Source organism: Delphinapterus leucas, chromosome 5 (genome assembly GCF_059928025.1).
Source record: "Delphinapterus leucas isolate spDelLeu-1000000601 "Yukka" chromosome 5, BTC_Dleu_Yukka2, whole genome shotgun sequence".
Lineage (NCBI taxonomy): Eukaryota > Metazoa > Chordata > Mammalia > Artiodactyla > Monodontidae > Delphinapterus > Delphinapterus leucas.
The window spans coordinates 63,977,945-63,998,233 of record NC_143133.1 but is presented as its reverse complement, the minus strand read 5'-3'; the positions used below and the strand labels follow the sequence as shown (position 1 = coordinate 63,998,233).

The 20,289-nt window shown below is 38.7% G+C and overlaps 1 protein-coding gene across 1 annotated transcript in view; it reads left to right on the top strand.

The window, feature by feature from the left end:
- The window catches only part of SMIM14 (small integral membrane protein 14), a 71,356-nt gene that overhangs the window by 44,823 nt on the left and 6,244 nt on the right, over positions 1-20,289 (top strand). Inside the window, exon 3 of the mRNA XM_022565729.3 lies at positions 11,199-11,247. Coding sequence (XP_022421437.1) covers positions 11,199-11,247 — 49 coding nt within the window. The remainder of the gene's footprint in view (positions 1-11,198; positions 11,248-20,289) is intronic.

Sequence of the window (20,289 nt, the reverse complement as noted above, 5' to 3'; positions counted from 1 at the left end):
TCTGTTCTCTATATCTTTGAGCTTGATCTTTTGTTGTTGTTTTAAATTCCTCATATAAGTGAGATCATATGGTATTTGTCTTTCTCTGACTTATTTCACTTAGCATAATTCCCTCAAGGTCCATCCATGTTGTCGCAAAAGGCAAGATTTTGTTCCTTTTTAAGGCTGAATAATAATTGCATTATATTGATATATATATATGATGGATATATGTGAGGTGATACCTCATTGTGGTTTTGATTTGCATTTCCCTGATGATTAGTGATATTGAGCATCTCTTCATGTACCTGTTGGCCATCTTTATGTCTTTTTTGGGAAAATGTCTATTGAGATCCTCTGCCTATTTCTTACTCAGATTGTTTATTTGGCTATTGAATTATATGAGTTCTTTATATATTTTGGATATTTAACCCCTTATCTGATATATGATGTGCAAATATCTCCTCCCATTCAATAAGTTGCCTTTTCTTTTTTTTTTTTTCGGTACGCGGGCCTCTCACTGTTGTGCCCTCTCCCGCTGCTGGAGCACAGGCTCCGGACGTGCACGCTCAGCGGCCATGGCTCACGGGCCTAGCCACTCCGCGTCATGTGGGATCTTCCCAGACCGGGGCACGAACCTGTGTCCCCTGCATCAGCAGGCGGACTCTCAACCACTTGCACCACCAGGGAAGCCCGCCTTTTCATTTTGATGATGGTTTCCTTTGCTATGCAACAGCTTTTTAGTTTGATGTAGTCTCACTTATTTGTTTTAGCATTTGTTTCCTTTGCTTTGGGAGTCAGATCCAAAAACTTACCACCAAGACTGATGTCAGGGAGCTTACCACCTGTGTTTTCTTCTGGGATTTTTATGGTTTCAGGTGTTACATTCAGGTCTTTAATATATTTTGAGTTAATTTTAAACCATTTTTGAATTAGGAGACTCCACCTCTTGATGGGGAGTGGTAAGATTCTGGAAGAGCGTGTGTGGTTAGAAATACTGCTATGACTGTTTTTAGAAAATACAGTCTGCTATATATCTCTTTCTAGAAATTTGTTTTCACATAGAAGGGATCATAGTATATTTACGTTTCTGCAACTTGTTTTTTTTCACTTCATTTATTTTTTCATATTAGCAAATTTCTTAGTTCGGGTTTCTATAACAGAATACTGTAGACTGGGTGGCTTATAAACAACAGAAATTTATTTCTCACAGTTCTGGAGGCAGGACGTCCAAGATCAGGGTGCTAGCATGGTTGGGTTCTGGTGAGAGCCCGTCATCCAGGTTGCAGATCTTGTATCCTTATATGGTGAAGAGAGGACAAGAAAGCATTCTGGGGTCTCTTTTATGAGAACACTAATCCCACTCATGTGGGCTCCACCCTCGTAACCTAATCACCTCTGAAAGGCCCCCACCTCCTAATACCATCACATTGGGGATTAGGATTTCAAAATATGAATTTTGAGGAGACTCAAACATTGAGTCCATAACAGCAAATCAGAGTCACCCTCATTTTCAAGTATCATGGTATTGGAATTTTGTCTTTCCTTTTAATGATACTTGTAATATGTGAATATCTAAATTACGGACACTTGAAATAATGTAGAAATACAGAGCAAAATGTCAGAGTCCCCCTTCCTCTTGCCCCCCACTCACATATCCCATTTCATGACATTTATTGCTCTCTTAGCCAGAGGTTGCATTGAGTTTGTGGACAGTCATGTATCTATATCTATATCTTTATATATAATCAAAATAGACTGTACCATAAAGGTATAGCATATAAGTTACGTTGTTGTCTTGTCAGTGGCCATAAATTACGTGATGACTTTTGGTTCAATAAATTAATTAAACTCAAATTTAGAAGGTATTTTTGTAGGATTTGGGAAAGTATATGCATATCATTTGGGCAACCTATTAGTGTTAGACATTCAAAAAGTATTTTCAAAATACTCAGACTTGGGCTTCCCTGGTGGCGCAGTGGTTGAGAGTCCACCTGCCGATGCAGGGAACACAGGTTCATGCCCCAGTCCGGGAACATCCCACATGCCACGGAGCGGCTGGGCCCGTGAGCCATGGCCACTGAGCCTGCGCATCTGGAGCCTGTGCTCCGCAACGGGAGAGGCCACAACAGTGAGAGGCCCACGTAACGCAAAAAAAAAAAAAAAAAAAATACTCAGACTTGCCTTTAACCTGATTATTTGAAGTCTTCAGGCTTAAATGTACATGGATTATTGTGGTCCTTCCAAGTTATTGAATATTTTTGTTAATATTGTAGGAAAATATGTAGAGATACTACTTAGTCATTAAGAACTAAATGTGATCAAACAACCCAATCGAAAAATTGGCAGAAGACCTAAATAGACATTTCTCCAAAGAAGACACACAGGTGGCCAAAAGGCACATGAAAAGATGCTCAACACTGCTAATTATTAGAGAAATGCAAATCAAAACTACAATGAGGTACCACCTCACACCGGTCAGAATGGCTATTATTAAAAAGCCTTCAGGGAATTCCCTGGTGGTTCAGTGTTTGAGACTCCAAGGTTTCACCGAGGGGCTGGGTTCGATCCCAGGTTGGGGAACTAAGATCCCACAAACCACGTGGCATGGCCAAATAAATAAATAAAGAAGAAGAAAAAATAAAAAGCCTTCAAATAACAAATGCTGGAGGAGGGGGTGGAGAAAAGGGAACCCTCCTACACTGTTGGTGGGAATGTAAATTGGTGCAGCCGCTATGGAAAACACACAGTATGGAAGTTCCTCAAAAAACTAAAAATAGAGTTGCCATATGATCCTACAATCCCACTCCTGGGCATATATCCAGACAAAACTATAACTGGAAAAGATACATGTACCCCAGTGTTCATTGCAGCACTGTTTACAATAGCCAAGACATGGAAACAGCCTAAATGTCCATCGACAGATGAATGATGAAGAAGATGTGGTACACATATACAATGGAATACTATCCAACCATAAAAAGAATGAAATACTGCCATTTGCAGCAACATGGATGGATCTAGAGATTATCATACGAAGTGAAGTAAGTCAGAAAGAGAAAGATACCATATGATACCACTTATATGTGGAATCTAAAATATGACACAAATGAACTTACCTACGAAATAGAAACAGGCTCACAGGCATAGAGAACAGACCTGTGGTTGCCAAGGGGGAAGAATGGATAGGGGAAGAAAGGATTGGGAGTTTGGGATTAGCAGATGCAAACTATTGTGTATTGAATGGATAAACAACAAGATCCTACTGTATAGCACAGGGAACTATATTCAATATCCTGTGGTAAACCATAATGGAAAAGAATGTGAAAAAGAATATATATATATGTATAACTGAATCACTTTGCTGTACAGTAGAAATTAACACAACATTGTAAATCAGCTATACTTCAGTAACATAAATTTTAAAAAAAAGAACTAAATGTGATCAGATATAGTTAGGTTTTAGCTGTCTCCCAGTTGAAACACTGGGCTTCCTCAGTGGTGTGATTATGCAGGAATAATTGAATTGAATGTACTTTGTCATTTCTTTAAAATTCCCCTCCTGTAATTTGGCAATGTATATCAAAACTAAAGTGTACATACCTTCACTATAGCAACTCTACTCCATATTCTAAAGAGATTAATCAAGTGTGTAAGAATGTATTTATATGAACATTCACCACAACATTGTTTTTCATATACAAATTTGGAAATGATGCAATTAAATGGAATGCTGTGCAGTATTAAAAATTAGGGGGAGCTGGGTTTTGGCAGTCTAAGGTTATTTCAAGCTAACCTGTTACTGTGAGCTGTGTGAGGTCTGGTCAGAGGACATTGACCAACTGTCTAACCCCTGATTTGAAAGTACTTTTTTGTTGTTGGTTTTGGAATTTCACTTTTTGAAAAAATAGTAGTGATAAATACGAATAGGCTTATTTGTACAAACAGGCAGCCCTTTCCTGCATATTGCTATAATCCGAAAGCATTCTGTGGGCCATGACCTGAGTTTTTATATACATTTTATATTTAATTTTATGTAAGATTTAATTATGTCATTTAATCCTCACAATGACATTAAGGTTGATAACAGATTGTATTTATCTCTTCTATAGTTTGAAACTCTGCCTAAGAAAGTAACAGACACAGAATTTGAAACCAGATACCTCTGACTTTAAAGCTTCTCTTTAGAACTACTGTTCTGTACCACACTGTTTACCAGTCCACAGGTAGACCCGGTGCATGGGAAAGAAGAGCACCTCCAATATACATGAAGTTCTTGAGCAGACATAGAAAAACAGCAGATAAGTTCTTGTTTAGGTACTGTCTTAGTTTGCTTAGGCTGCTCTGGAAAAATACCACAGACTGGGCAGCTTAGACAACAAATAATTATTTCTCACAGTTCTGGAGGCACTGGGAAGTCCAAGGTCAAGATGTTGCCAGATATGCCAGGGTGATTTGGCTCTTTTCTTGGTTTTCAGACAGCCACCTTGCTGTACCCTCACATGGCACAGAGAGAATGACGGCTCTGGTCTCACCCTCTTCCTATATGGGCACTAATTCCATCATGGTGGCTCCACTCTCATGACCTCATCTAAACCTAATCACCTCCCAAAGGCCCCCACCCCCAAATTCCATCACTTTGGGAATTAGGGCTTCAACATATGAATTTGGAGTGGTGGGGGAAACACGAACATCCATAGCAGGTACCTTTTGATAACTCCAAAGAGAGACTTTCTGTTTTTTGTAATTTTCTTCAAAGAATTTCTCCAAGGTAAGCTTCCTCATAGAAGTTCAATTTATCTGCTTTTTGTCATTAGAGTCTTATTTTAATCTATATTTTTTCCATCAGCCTCTGACAGCCAAGGTTCTATATGAGGCTTCCTGGATATCCTAAGAGACTATTTTAGGTTCTACATTTTCCCTAACAGGAAATCTCTGCCAAGACTCTTGTATTCTTTAAATCTCTGTTTTCTGCCTTTTTCCCCAAGGAAGAAAAACATTTCTTCTAATCATACTATGTTGTCTCTTCGATTTTGAAGCTAACTCATCTAAGGAACTTTACATGGCCATCCTGGTTAGGTGGGGAAGATCCCAGATCTTCCCTGGGATCCTGGGATCAGTGTTAGCATGAAGGTTTACCTAGGCAGCAACCATTGGCTGTAGATAGTCCACATGTGGTTCCCGCCACTCCACTGTAATACAGAAAATACTTGAAGTTTATGGCTCCATCTTGTAGATACTGCCATGCCTGTTTCCTTCATTTATTATCCTTGGTTTTCTTTTTTTTTTTAATTGAACTATAGTTGATTTACAGTGTAGTGTTAATTTCTGCTGTAAGCAGAGTGATTCAGTTCCCTCTCTCTCTCTCTCTCTCTCTCTCTCTGTGTATATATATATATATATATATATATATATATATATATATATATACACACATTCTTTTTCATATTCTTTTCCATTATGGTTGACTACAGGATTTTGAATATAGTTTTGAAAATAGTAGGACCTTGTTTATTGGTTTTCTTTTAGTTATGTTTGCTTTCATAAATGGTTTCCTTTTGGAGTAGCCAAAATCAGCATCAATAGTCCCACTGTATTCTTCAAATAAGTCAAGAGAAAACTGAGATGCACTGTAAGTTAGGTCTCTCTGTTTAAAGAGTTCCATCAAAAGACTCTCTCGTTTTACTAAATGTGTTATTTTAATTCTTTAAAGACTATAATTTACCCATCGTAAGTGTTTGAATCTGACATACTGAATATATATTCCAACACGCTGGTTTGGGTAAAACACTAAGTCCTGGACTAGAAATGTGGTCATGATACTTTGGCACCTTATTATTCAGAGCCTGCAGCATCATCTGCTTGTGAACATGTAGAGTGTAGCCAGGAACCCATAGGAGATCAGCCAGAAGAGCAGGATCCAGCTCCAGCTCTTGGTGGAATGTCCCAAAGATTCACTGCAGCTTGGGCTAGAGATGGAGTGCTTCAGTCAGCCAGGCTCCCAGTGAATAATTTCTTCTCATTCTTGGTCGTGTGTGTGTGCGCGCATATGCGTGTGTGTGTATGCATGTGTGAAGGCACTTTTTAACAATTTTCTTAAAGCTGAAAGGGCTTCTGCCTGCATGGCATGAGTTATAATTTGACCTGCTCAAAGTCGTAATTTGACCTCCCACTCTGTGGTTGCCCTTACCTAGAAAAAAATCATTTATGAACCAACACAGCTACCACATAAAGCTGACATCATTTCTATATTTACCAATTGTGAGCGGATTAGTTTTCTAGAAACTTGTATAGCAGGACAAATTGTACATTACCGTTTTTTATCATAGTCCCAAAGGGAAGCCTACTCCTTCTGGTGACACCTAAAGGGAAAGAGATCTCTTTTAGTGCTGAAAGAAAACATTGGCTGTGTTAATCTTAGAGTTTATTAGGTAATTACATCTATGGTCATTTTCACTTTACTCTGAATTTGCTTCAGTTCAGTTTTATATCAGTTGACTATCAACTCACTGGAGTATTCTGTAACCATTCAAAATTGTGAAAAAAAAAATTGTGGTTGGTTACACAGTGTTTCATGCTAATGATATGTTAACTAAAATTATGATACAAAATTTTGTATGTTGTAAAGTAGAATGGAATTGAGATTAAAAATTTAGACTCTGGAGTTAGTATTGGATATGTTAGCCAACCTCTCCCAAACACGTTTCTTCATCCATAAAGTAGGAGTTATAGCACCTGCCTCCTGCCATTGAATGTGAGGATTAAATAAATTAAAGTTCTTAGTATAGTCCCTACCACATAAAAGTTCTCAGTAAATATTTGTTATTATAATGATTGTAATTATATGAAAGTATGCATATTTTAATGCTAGAAAACATAATAATGATAATTGTACTAAGTCAGTGAATTAATCCACATTAATTTCTAAGTATTCTGTAATTTTATTTTTATTATAATGTAATATAAATAATAAATTATTTAAATTATAATTTAAAGTAATATAATTTATAAATTTATCATTAAAATATATTTGTATTTAGATGTATTTCTAATGTGATAATAAGAAGGTACCCCTATTCCACATTGATAAAACATATAGGTATCTGTTATATGTCTTAGAATTGGAGGCAGTCAGACTAATGCCATTAACAGAAAACTGTGCTGATTTGTGCATATCTAGAGAGCATTTGGTTCTGAGGTTGACTAAATACAGCAGCTAAGTAATACTGCTTACACGCCCCAGCCACAGTGGCCTTGTGGTTCCTCAACACCAGCTCGCAGGCACCTTTTCATCTAGGGGCCTTTCCTAGTTGTTTATTCTGTCTGGAATTCTTGAAGGCTCATCTCCTTGATCTTTTACTGCTATTATTGTGTAGTTAGTCCCTTAAGTGTTACTGCCTCCGTCTGCCTAATTTAAAGTGGCTACTGGAATGCCACTGTATGCCATCCTACTTTCATTCTCTGTGTGGCTCTCTGACATTTTTATAATATACTTGTTAATTGTCTGATTTCCCCCCCAAGACTGTATGATCCATAACACTAGGAACTTTGTCCTTTTCAGAAACTTTGTCCTTTTCACACCATATCCTCAGTACCTGGAACTGTACTTGGCATGTAGTAGGCATTCAGTAAACATTTTGAATGAATAAGTAAATAAACGATTGTTGCATTATAACTAGACATAATTAATGAGCATCTCACATTTCTAAATGAACACTTTTATATAGCTACACAAAAATACTTGTTTTTTCTCATATTTCATGGGTATTTCCTAGATGTCTTTAGCTGGTTGTCATTATCAGTAGTGTTGAGTAATTTAAGGGCCAGATAGTAAATATTTTAGGCTTGGAGTCTCTATGGCAACTACTAAACTCAGCTGTTGTAGTGAAAGCAGACATAGACAATATGTAAATAAATGGGTGTGGCTATGTTTCAGTAAAACTATTTATAAAAATAGGCCTCCAGCCTACAGGTTTTAGTTTGGTGACCCTGGCTATAGACTACAAACCCACTGCAAGGGTGTGGGGTGAAACCCAGACCTGCCAGCGTCAAAGGGAGGTCAAAAACGAACACAGTGAGCATCTTATCTGGTAGACCCACATTGAGAAAGGAGGATGAGACTGATGGAAGCATGAAGAAGAAGCCTAGAGCTGGTGGTGTGGCCCTCCATGGAAGTAGATTTGTGAGGAAGTGGATATGTAAAGCCTTGGGGGCTTTTCACATGGAAATCATGTCATTTGTAGATATCATTGAGCTACAGACAGCCAGCAAGTCAGACCTGAAGACAAGGGCATCAGTTCAAGTAGAGCTATAGCCAAAAGCCAGGGCTGGCACTTGAGTTACATAATGTACAATGAACTGATAATTCATTGGTCATTTCGATCACAGCTGTAGATTTTGGGATATGCTGTGTGATTGCTAAATACTAAACCCAAGAAAGTTATTTTTACTCCTTATTTGATATCTTAAGTAATTAGATAGTACTTGTTCAATCCAAAGACCTAATAAATCTTTTTGTTTTACATTTGCTACAATGCTACTTAGAGGTGGAAGAGTAATGGGAAAAGATATATATGCTTATAAAAATGTAAGGACATCTCTGTAGAGATTCACAAAAAAACCTGAGTGCTGTGGAGGCTGAAGGACAGAAGAGAGCAAGAGATTTACCTTGCATAGAGTATCCTTTTGTACTTTCGAATTTTGTACTGTGTATACGTATTACTTATTAGGAAAAAATTAATAAAACGTAAAGTAGGAGGTTCATTAGGTCTGATTTGTGACCCAAGGGCCTAGTAATCTTTTTTTCAATTTCTTTAGAATGTGTAATTTTTTACAATATTATTAGCTATAGTCACCATGCTGTACATTACATTCTTATAACTTATTCATTTTTTAACTGGAAATTTGTATCTTTTGACCCCTCTTCACCCATTTTGCCCACCCTTCTCCCCCTGCCTCAGGCTACCACCAGTCTCTTCTCTATATCCATGAGATCTTTGTTTTTAGATTCCACGTATATGTGGATCATACAGTATTTATCTTTTTCTGTCTGACTTATTTCACTTAGCATAATGCCCTTGGGGTTCATCCATGTTGTCGCAAATGGCAAGATTTCATTCTTTTTTATGGCTGAATAATACTTCTGTGTGTGTGTGTGCGCACGCGCGCGCGTGTGTGTGTTTATCCATTCATCCATCAGTGGACACTTAGGTTATTTCCATGCTTGGCTATTGTAAATAATGCTACAGAAAACATGGGGCTGCATTTATCTTTTCGAATTAGTGTTTTTGTTTTCTTCGGGTAAATACCCAGAAGTGGAATTGCTGGATCATATGGTAACGCTACTTTTAATCTTTTGAGGAACCTCCATACTGTTTTCCATAGTGGCTGCGACCAATTTATATTCCCACCAACAGTGCACAAAGGTTCCCTTTTCCCACGTCCTTACCAGCACTTGTTATTTATTGTCTTTTTGATAATAGCCGTAGAATGCATAAATTTTTAAAGAGGTTTTGGATTGATTCTTTTCATATTTAGGAAGGTTTAAGGTACCCAGCATATTTTTACATTAATTAAGATGTTTTCCCATTCTAATTCAAGTAGAACTACTTTGGGGACTTCCCTGGTAGTCCAGTGGCCAAGATTCCACGCTTCCAATGCAGGGGGCTAGGGTTCGATCCCTGGTCAGGGAACTAGATCCCACATGCCGCAACTAAGAGTTTGCATGCCACAACTAAAGACCCCGCATGCCACAACTAAGACCTGGTGCAGCCAAATAAATAAATAAATATTTAAAGAACAAAACCCAAAAAACAAATAGAACACTTTTAGTGGTATACACCAAAGCAAGCCTGATCATCTTAGAGAACAACTTACAAGATGATTTGTTCTGTTAATTCCAATAATTGTTTTAGAGGAGGTCATAATTTGTTTGGCACAGTAATAATAATAGCTAACGTTTCTTCTTTCTTGGGTTGTTACGACATTTCATGTGCACTGTGTATTTTAATTCTCACTTGTACTCAGATATAGGTAATATTATCCCCATTTTACCAGATGAGGAAACTAAAGCTTAGAGGTGTTAAAGAATTCACCCAAGGTCTTGAAACTCTAGAAGGTTGCAGAGCCTGACTTTAAGTCCAGATCTGCCTTTTTGCAGAGCCCATGCTTAACCAGCTAAGCACAACTGCTCTGTAGTTGCTTCCCCAAACAATTGCAGGTTATGCGTTAACTGCTTTAATGGAGAGGGGGTGTCATTATAAAGTAATGAGGCTGAATTGAAAAGTTGCATGTTCATTCAGTTTACTGTGTATCATCTCTTTTCAGAATTATGAGATTATCATTTCTAAACATCCTAAAAGCCCTCAGCGTAGGGTGAACATTCATAAAAGGATGATATATGTTTATTGATAGATGGGTTTTTACTTTTCACTTATCTTTAAAATTCATAATCATATGGTTCCAAAATTAAATTGTATATAAAGATAGACATTGAAAACTTCGGATCCCTTCTCATCAGAGCCTACTCCATTCCTCCATCCCACCCCCAACTCCTGTGGTATCATTTTTATTAGTTTCTTCCTTGTCTAACCACTGTTGATGCAGATGTAAGCAAAAAGGAAAAAAAAAAAAGCCTTCCTTTCAAAGGTGCATTTGCTACAAAGAGAACCTATTTTTTCTATTAGAAGCAGAGGCTTCTAATTTTCAGGGAGAAAAAAACCTTATTAACGAAGTTTACTCTTTTTCTAGTAGCTCTCCTCTACAGTTAAGTGCTTTTCCTTTGGGAAGTCTAATAACATACGGCAGCAGGAGTTTCTGTCACAGGTGACTTTTTTTTTTTTCTGAATTTAAAATTTTATTTTATATACAGCAGGTTCTTATTAGTTATCTATTTTATACATATTAGTGTATATATGTCAATCCCAATCTCCCAGTTCATCCCACCACCACCACCCATCCACAGGTGACTTTTAAAAATTCCTAATTTAAATAGGTGAATTGCACTAGATCACAGTATATTTGAATATTATGTTGAGGAGAAAATAATCCCCCCAAACTGAACAGCCCCTCAATATATTCTGTGTTTTTATCTGATTTTGAAGGTATGATATATACTGTAGTAGCATTCATTAAAAAGCAAAACATGATCTTTCTAATAAATAGTATCCATTTTTGGTTAAGTCCAGTGGCTAACTTTCCTTTCTTCTTATTCATTGTAGTTGAGGCAGTCCCAGTCCTACTGCACAGACACAGAATGTCTTCAGGAATGTAAGTAATGATGGGACAGGAGGAGGCTTGGCATTGGGGGCAGAATTAGAGACCAGAATAAGACTGAATTTTTTGCCAGAAATTATTCTTACAGTTTGCCCTTTAAGGAAATGGTTCTTAGTAATGTATTTCCTACTTAAATATTTAATTTTTTAACTTAAAAAATTGTGTTTTTTGGTCCTGCCACAAAAACAAAACCTGTTCATTGAATAAAATTATAAAATCACAGATAAGAAAAAAAAGAAAAGGAAAAACTTCCAGAATAATAAAAGATGACCACTGTTAACAACTTGGTGTTAACCCTTCCAAGACCCTTTTTTGGGCAAATACACGTGGAACAGGGCACTTCTGGCTCGTTGAACTGAACACCGAGGCTGCTAGCACAAACCCCTCACTCTTCCCCTACCGTCTATTTGCATCCATTGGCAACTTTGAGAATTTGTGAGTGAAGGAAGGGGAGGCCATTTTTTCCCAAGGTTTGGAAGCTTTGGAGACATTGGAGTTATTCCTTTGGCTCTGATATTAGGATTCTCAAGACGGTAAGGGCAGTAGGGAGGTTTCTCCATGGCTTTATGGGCAATGGTGATGGTAAAGTGAGAATCAGTGAAGGAAGATGGATTCCACATGGTGAATGTAGCTGACAGACTTATAATATGAGGCATCTTTTTTTCAGGACAGACATAACTTGAGGGATACTTTGAGGGGAAATAATAGCCAATCCAGTCTTATACCATAATAATTTGACTGTAAGAATGGAAGTATGACGTTTACAGGATGGTGAAGCCTGGCACAATTCAATTTCATGTATACTTACAAATACGGGATCACTTTGTATATGTTGTTTTTCACTACTGTATTGTGAGTATATCAGCATGTATTTACCTTAAAAATATTTACTGACTAAATAATAATTCATTATGGGGATGCACCAGTGTTCAAATAATTCCCTTTTGTTCGAATCTTAGGTTGCTAATATATTTTTGCTGTTATAAATAATGCTTGAACAAACATCCTTTTGCACATTTTAAGGCTTTTGACATATTGCCAAATTGCATTTATTAATAGGCTAGTTGCTTATACCTCACATCTCTGAAGCTGAGCACCACTTTATTATGTATGTGAAACTAAAACAAAACACAGTAAGGTATCATTATAAAGGAACTTGTTAGTACATTATTAATTACTGGTATTACTGCGTGAACTGGGTACCCCATCAAATTCTGTAAATGTAACAACTTAGAGAAACAGGAGCTAGTACAATGCCTGTCCCAAAGTAGAAATTTTGTCAGAATGTAGTCCTTTGGTGCAGCAGGGTAATAATTTTATGCCTCTAGGCAAGAGAGTAATGGGTAGACTTGCGTTAGGTTTTGGGGATGATGGGTGGTGGTTCCCCAACTCCAGATTTCTTTATGTTGTCTCTTCAGTAGCGTTCATTAATCTGCAGTGTGCCCTCTGATAAGCGTCGTAAATTTTTGCCTCAGCAGTAAAGCTAAAATGTGTTCTTCTAGTTGAAAATAATCTTATTGAACTCCTTATGGGAAAACAAGTGTTTATTATATTTGTGGTATTTGTGACCCTTGAGCCAGTCCCACCTGTAAACCAAGTATACTCTTATTTCTGTAGGTGAAATTTCACTTCTTTAATCCAAATATAAAGGCACAACTCTAGAGCTTGAGTATTAATTCAGTTATCTTGGCCAGTCGTTCCACCCCTCCCAGCTCTTTTAGCATTTGGTGGAAATCCTTTCTAACAGCCATGTCTTTAAATGGTTTAAGCAGTTGTTTCCTCTGAGCGATATAATTACTTTTCTGTGTATTCTAAATTTTCACGAATGAGATTATGCTGTTTTCATAAAATATATATTAATCGGGGGTCCCTGCAACCCCTTCTTCTGTTTCAATAATTTGTGAGAATGGCTTACAGAAGGCAGGAAAACAGTTTAATTACTATTACCAGTTTATTACAAAGGATGCAACTCGGGAACAGCCAAATGCAAGAGATGCCTAGGGCAAGGTATGAGGAGAAAAGGGGTACAGAGCTTCCCTGTCTTCTCTGGGTGCGCCACCCTCCCAGCTCCTCCATGTGTTCACCAACCGGGAAGCTCTGTGAACCCTGTTGTTTAGGGTTTTTATGGAGGTTCCATTCCATAGGCATGAATGAGTAAATCATTGGCCATTGGTGAATAACTAGGAAGCTGGAAGTTCCAACCTTCTAATCACTTGGTCAGACTCCCAGTGAGTCCCCATCCTGAAGCTTTCTGGGGGCCCACTAAGAGTCACCTCATTAACATCAACTCAGATATGGTTGAAAGGGGTTTATTATGAATAAGAAAAGACGTTCCTGTCACCCTTATCACTCAGGAAATTGCAAGGATTTTAGCAGCTTTCCGACAGGAACCAGAATGAAGACCAAATATATGTATTTCTTATTATATCATAATATCACAGTATCCATTGTGCCTGCCATGATGTGCTGCATGTATTTGAGATGATTTAATAGAATATGAAGCTCATTACTTCATGTGGTAGCAGAATCTAGTTGCAATCTGTGAGCATATCTAGTTGCTGCATGACTCTTTATATTGAGCTACATTCCACTTCATCGTGATATTTACCCACAGTTTTGTTCTCTATAGAGAACAAAATTAATTTAATTTTGGAGTAAATCAAAAGATGGGTAGATGTTCTGAGGATATTGTAATTACTGTATACAACTCCAAAATCACAGGGTTAAAGCCTGCTGGTGCACTGTCCAATTTCATTGCTGTTCTGTTTCTGCCTTTCCCACTGGAAACCTGTATACATTTATAGAAATAATCCCTCAGGATCTGCCAGCTCTTAGAGCCTCCCTCTCTTTCATCTTCCTGGTGTCCAGCTAAGTTAATAGCTTCATTGTGAATATTCCATTTGACATCTTATTTGTAATACTTTTTCTTGTAACCAAAGACTTAACCCTTGAGCAAAATGGAACCCTGTATTTTGGTGTACGAAGTCCTTTTACATTTTTATGATTTGACATTTTTCTAGACCATAGAGTAAAAAGTATTTACCCTTTTAAGGCAATTAATTCCTAGGCAGTGAGGGGAACAGACTTTATATCCTGCATGTGATTGTGCTTCTTTTTTTTTTTTTTTTTTCCAGTACGCGGGCCTCTCACTGTTGTGGCCTCTCCCGTTGCGGAGCACAGGCTCCGGACGCGCAGGCTCAGCGGCCATGGCTCACGGGCCCAGCTGCTCCGCGGCATGTGGGATCTTCCCGGACTGGGGCACGAACCCGTGTCCCCTGCATTGGCAGGCAGACTCTCAACCATTGCGCCACCAGGGAAGCCCAGATTGTGCTTCTTAATATCTAGATTACTTGGCACTACGTTAATATTTAGAATATTTAGTGCCAAACAGTTGTCACAATAAAAACCATAGTGGTCAGCTCATTCAAAGGCCCTTTCAGCTCTGTGTGTTGACTTTAAAATAGCTGCTCCTGGTATTTGTTTGTATTAGCCGCATGCTGTGTCGGGGAGTTCGAGTAGCATGCCTGCTCTGAGACTTCACGAAGAAGTAGATCTTGTCACAAGGGACTGTGAATAATCACAGAAAGCCTATAGTGACCCCATTCATCCCTATTCCTGGATATTTCAAAAAGTCTAAGTCAGTTCAGATACCCAGTGTCTCCAATCCCAAGACATTTTAGGTTTACTGTTTTTGCTTCATTCAATTTAATGTTTTTATATATGGTTCAAAAATCAAGAAGTTAATTAGTGTATAGTGAAAAGGTGTCTTCCTACTCATATTCTCCCATCTAACCATGTCCTATCTCTAGGTATTATTGGCCTTCTATGTAGCTTTCCAGACTTTCTTTATGCATGTACAGGCAAAATATATATTATTTGCCCCCCTTTCTTAGTACACACTGTTTTTCACCTGCTTTTTTTCTCTGTCAAAAAATAGCATATCTCATGGAGACTTCCCTCAACATTGTTTTATAACTTCATAGTATTCCATTTTACAGATATACCATAATTTCTTTTTATTTTTAGAATTACATTTTATTTGATAGACTTGCTGAGGACTTAAGCCTGGAAGACAGCCTCTCAGATGACACTGAGGGACTGCTCTGAAGAGGTAAGGGAGGAGCCAGGGTATATAGGAGTTTTTGCAAGAAACCAGGTAGTAGGAACATCAAAAGATTATTGTTAATTAAAGAAAAACAGGGACTTCCCTGGTGGTCCAGTGGTGAAGACTCCAGGCTTCCACTGCAGGGGGTGTGGGTTCGATCCATGGTTGGGAAACCAAGATCCTGCATGCCATGTGGCGCAGCAAAAAAAAGAAAAAAAAAAGAAAAACAAAAAGAAAAACAGACATCTCAAGTTAATGAAGTCAGCGCTTTTCTTTGTACGGGAAGATGCAGGAGTCTGAGTTCATTTAAATCATTCCTTGAATACGCACCTTATCAATGAAAAAAAATGCCTGCCAATTCAGTAAACAAAGGATGTTGCAGCCATCAAGCCATCAAGCCCTCACATTACAGCTGCCTGAGGGTGAGCCCTGAGGGAACTCAGCATAGAAATAGGATGCCTGCCATCAGACACTGCAGCCACCACCAGACCCCCATAGTGCACCCTGAGGAGACGCAGGATGAGAAAACATGGGAGAGAGATATACCATAATTTCTTAATCAGACACTCTTGGCAGACGTTTAGGTCTGTTTCCAGTTTTTTGTTAATAACCTTGCACTGTTTGTCCGTGTGAAAGTACATTCTAGAGCCAATCTTAAGTTTGTGCTACTGCTGTAAACAGAAAAACATTGACTGTGATCAAGAGGTTCGACTATAATTGGTTCAGCTATTGTCCTTTATTCTGAGATGGGCCTTAAGTTATTAGAGAATAAGAGAAATGTACTTATCAAACCTGGGAGGTCAGGTCAAACCTGGGAAGTCAGATCAGACCTGCATCCATTTGGCCTTTTAAGTGGAGAATTCTTCTGCATACTACCGCCCTGCAGAAATTTTAGAGGCACCCTTACTTTTTCTTCCTCCTACCATAACCAGTCCAGGCAGTCGCCAAGTGTTGTGCTTCTTTCATCCTGTTACCATTTGTGTCTGACCCTTTTTCATTCTCACTTCACCATCTTATCCAGCCTAGCTATTCACACAAGGAATTTTCTGCACTCAGTCTTTTCTGTGCTCTAGTTGATCCTAATACTGATTTTAACTAGAGCACAGATTGATAATGGTTGATGTTTTTTGAATACCTACTGTGTACCAGGCACTGTGCTGCTTTCCACGTACTGACCATTTCTCTCTTCTATCTTTCTAACTACCCTATGAGGTGATTGTAATATTTCCATTTCACAGATAAGGAAATCGAGGCACAAAGATTATATATCTAAGAGGTGGTGGAGTCAAACAGCTATGAGATGGTCTCAGTTCTTAAAAAGTTAATGACCTAATTAGGAGAAGTAGGAAACCATTCCTTCAAACTAGAAGTGCTACACTAGTCTAGAGAAGAAAGGAAAGAGTGGGCAGAGAAAACGGAGACTTTTTTACAGACGAGAGAGGGGTGTAATTAAATGAGATTAGTTGTAATATCATGCCAGATGGGGAAGAATAATCAGTCCCCAGAAGGACTGAGTTTGCAAAGTTGGCAAGTGCTGTTAGCCACACTAGCATTGAACTATTGCATCAGATTCGTTTGGAAAGCTTTAAAAATATTGTTGATTCCTGACCCCACCCCTGAGCTGCTCCTGAATTAGATGATGTGAGGCAGGGCCTTGGAAACTGTGACATTGGTATCATCACAGGCTATTCTGATGGGCAGACAGGCCAGGGAACCACTGGCTAAAGAAGGAAGAAAGAATGGGGTTGACTAGACCAGGGGATGCTTTTTCTGAGAAATGGTAAGAGGTAATATTGATGAGTAGGGCCACATCTGATGAGGAAAGGCCAGGCTGAAGAGTTCAGAGTTGAAGCAGTAGCAGTGGAAAGTGAGTCACTGGATTAGCCAGCAGAGATGTGTTAAGAGCAGTGTTTTTTAAGCAGACTTTTTTGGCAGTAGTATGCAGGAAGGAAAGGCTGCAATAGGAGCCAAGCTAGGAGACATTTATGGGGAACTAGGAGTTGTATTATCACTATGAGAGTCTTAAAATGGAGCGGGCATTTTGTCAGGGTTGCTTTGTCTAGAAATAGGCATTAGTAAATTTGTGATAACTCTCTGAAGCTTCACAATCTTTTACCTGTGAAGAGTATCAAAAAGTAAGGGATCCATTTTCCAAATTGAATAACATAAGAATTGGCGTTGGGCTTACACTTCTGGTCTGTACAATTAATCTAGCATTTTACTTCTGAGAGGGCACTATAAGAAGTGATCATGTATAGAAGGCACAGTTATCTTTCTCTGACTACTTTTAAATAATCTAGTTTTACCTAACAGCTAGTTATGAGTTTATGTATCAAAATTCTTTTAAAATCTGTATTTTCCAATTTTTATTTTTTTAATTTAATTTTATTTTTTGGCTGCGTTGGGTCTTCGTTGCTGCTCGTGGGCTTTCTCTAGTTGCGGTGCGTGGGCTTCTAACTGCAGTGGCTTCTCTTGTTGTGGAGCACGGGCTCTAGGTGCATGGGCTCGGTAGTTGTGGCATGCGAGCCCTAGAGCATGTGGGCTTCAGTAGTTGTGGCACTCGGGCTCAGTAGTTGTGGCTCACGGGCTCAGTAGTTGTGGCTCACGGGCTCTAGAGCGTAGGCTCAGTATTTGTGGCTCACGGGCTCTAGAGCATAAGCTCGGCAGTTGTGGTGCACGGGCTTAGTTGCTCCACAGCATGTGGGATCTTCCCGGACCAGGGCTCGAACTCTTGTCCCCTGCATCGGCAGGCGGATTCTTAACCACTGTGCCACCAGGGAAGTCCCTGTATTTCCCAATTTTACTACCCACAGGAGTAGTAATTTTCAGGGATCTGTCTTCTAATGTGATACTGTCAGAGATTATGACAGCAAAGAGGTTAAGGGCACAGTCTATGGAATGAGACCACTGTATTTAAATCCCAGCTTTGCCACATGCCAACTCTATGACATTGGGATTTAACCCCCACTTTTCCTCAGTTTCCTCATTTATAAAATGAAGATATGATAGTACCGACCATAAAATAAGATTGTTGAGGAACTCCCTGGCAGTCCAGTGGTTAGGACTCGGCGCTTTCACTGTGGTGTCTGGGGTTCAATCCCTGGTTGGGGAGCTAAGATCCCACAAGCCTCCAGGCGTGGCAAAAAAAAAAAAAAATGTTAAAAGGGATTAAGAGAGAATGCCTGGTTCAAAGTAACAACTCAACTTTTAGCTATTATTTAGTAATAAAAATAATAGTATTTGATTTTAAAAAAAATACCATTCTTGGAGCAGCTTAAAGGACAGAATTAGAGGAGGCAAGAGTAGGTATGGGGAGATCAGTTAAGAGACCGGACAAGAAGTGATGGTAGCTTGAGCAAGTGTGGGCACGGAGCTAAAAGTGGACAGACTTGAATGATATTTAGGAAGTAAATATTTACTTCCTAAATATCACTCGACAGAAACTTCATGATGGGTTAAATAGAGGGTCATTGAGGGAATAAAAGTTGTTTTCATACGTTTCTGGCCTAGGCAGTTGGATGGATAGAAATCCAATTTGGTAGGGCATGGAGGGTGGGGCCGGGGAGATGCTCGTGATTTTAGTTTGGGATATTGAGTATGTTAAGTACGAGGTGGGGTTCAGGTACATTTTTAAGAAGCAATGGCTCTACAGTACACCACAGTTTAGGAACTGTTGATATGAATATTTAAAAAAAATAGAGAACTACTGATGTAGATAGATAATTGGATACTGGGTTTGAAGTTAGGGAAATTGGGGCTGAATATAAATTTAGGTGTGGTCTGCATACAGAAGGTAAGTGAAGCCACAGGTGAGGATGATAGTATGCAGAGAAAGAAGAGAAGGGAACCTAAAACTGACCATGAGGAATTCCAAAATTTAAAAGCCAGGAAGAGGAAAATGAGCATGTAAAGGAGTGGCTAAGTGTTAGAAAGAAAATCTGGCAGTGGTAATGGCACAGAATACAAAGGAAGAAAGTCTTTTAAGGAGAGCATGGTCGTGGAAAATGAGGACTGAAATTACCCATTAGGCTTAGCAGCCTGCAGGTGTCATAGGTGACCTTTCAAAGAGTTGTTTGAATGTTGATGGAGGTAGATGCCAACCTAAGGAGTGAATGGGAGGTAGTGAAGTGTAGTTGTACATATAGACCACTCTCAAGAGGTTAGCTTTGATAGCTGGACAGAGAAAGAGGTTGAGGGAGGGATATATATATTTTTTAAATATGGGAGAAACTTTATCATGTTTAAGTGATTATGGGATGGCTGCAATGGAGAAGAGGGTGTTGAATTCACAAGAGAGAGGATAATGGATAAATTTCTGCAAGAGTGATGGGATCCAAAACTTAAGTGGAGAAATTGGTTTTTAGTTATGAAGGGAGGCACATATAATAGGAGGGAACAAGGAAAGGAATGAATATGGATATAGAGGGGGGAAATGCTGATTCATTGTGTGATAAGCATTGCAAATTGATGACCCCTGAGTACTGTGGTACTTGTTCCTGGAGAAGTGATTGGGTTGGAACAGAGACTAGGTTCCTCTCCAGTCTGCTCTTGGGATAGCTCAGCTCTTTGCTTGACTTTGTCCCCTTTGGCTTCAGCAGTGCCACCTCGGCCCTGGGCCCGTGGACCTCAATGTAATGCATAATGCATCTGCTTAGTTTCAGAATCTTGTCTGGATTTCTTTTACTTTTTCCTGAGGCAGTGAGACCAAAACCAAACATTTATACATAGTCTTGACAGGCTATTTAAATCTAATCTTCTAGAATTTTCATTTTTGATACTTTGAGTTCTCTAATATACATTTCATTTATTAGAAATTTGTTAAGTTCATACCATGAACTAGGCACTGTGCTAGGTACTTAAATAAATATTTAAGATATGGCTGCTTTAAGGAGCTGGAAAGACTGATACCTACCCAGAAACCTGACTTTTTT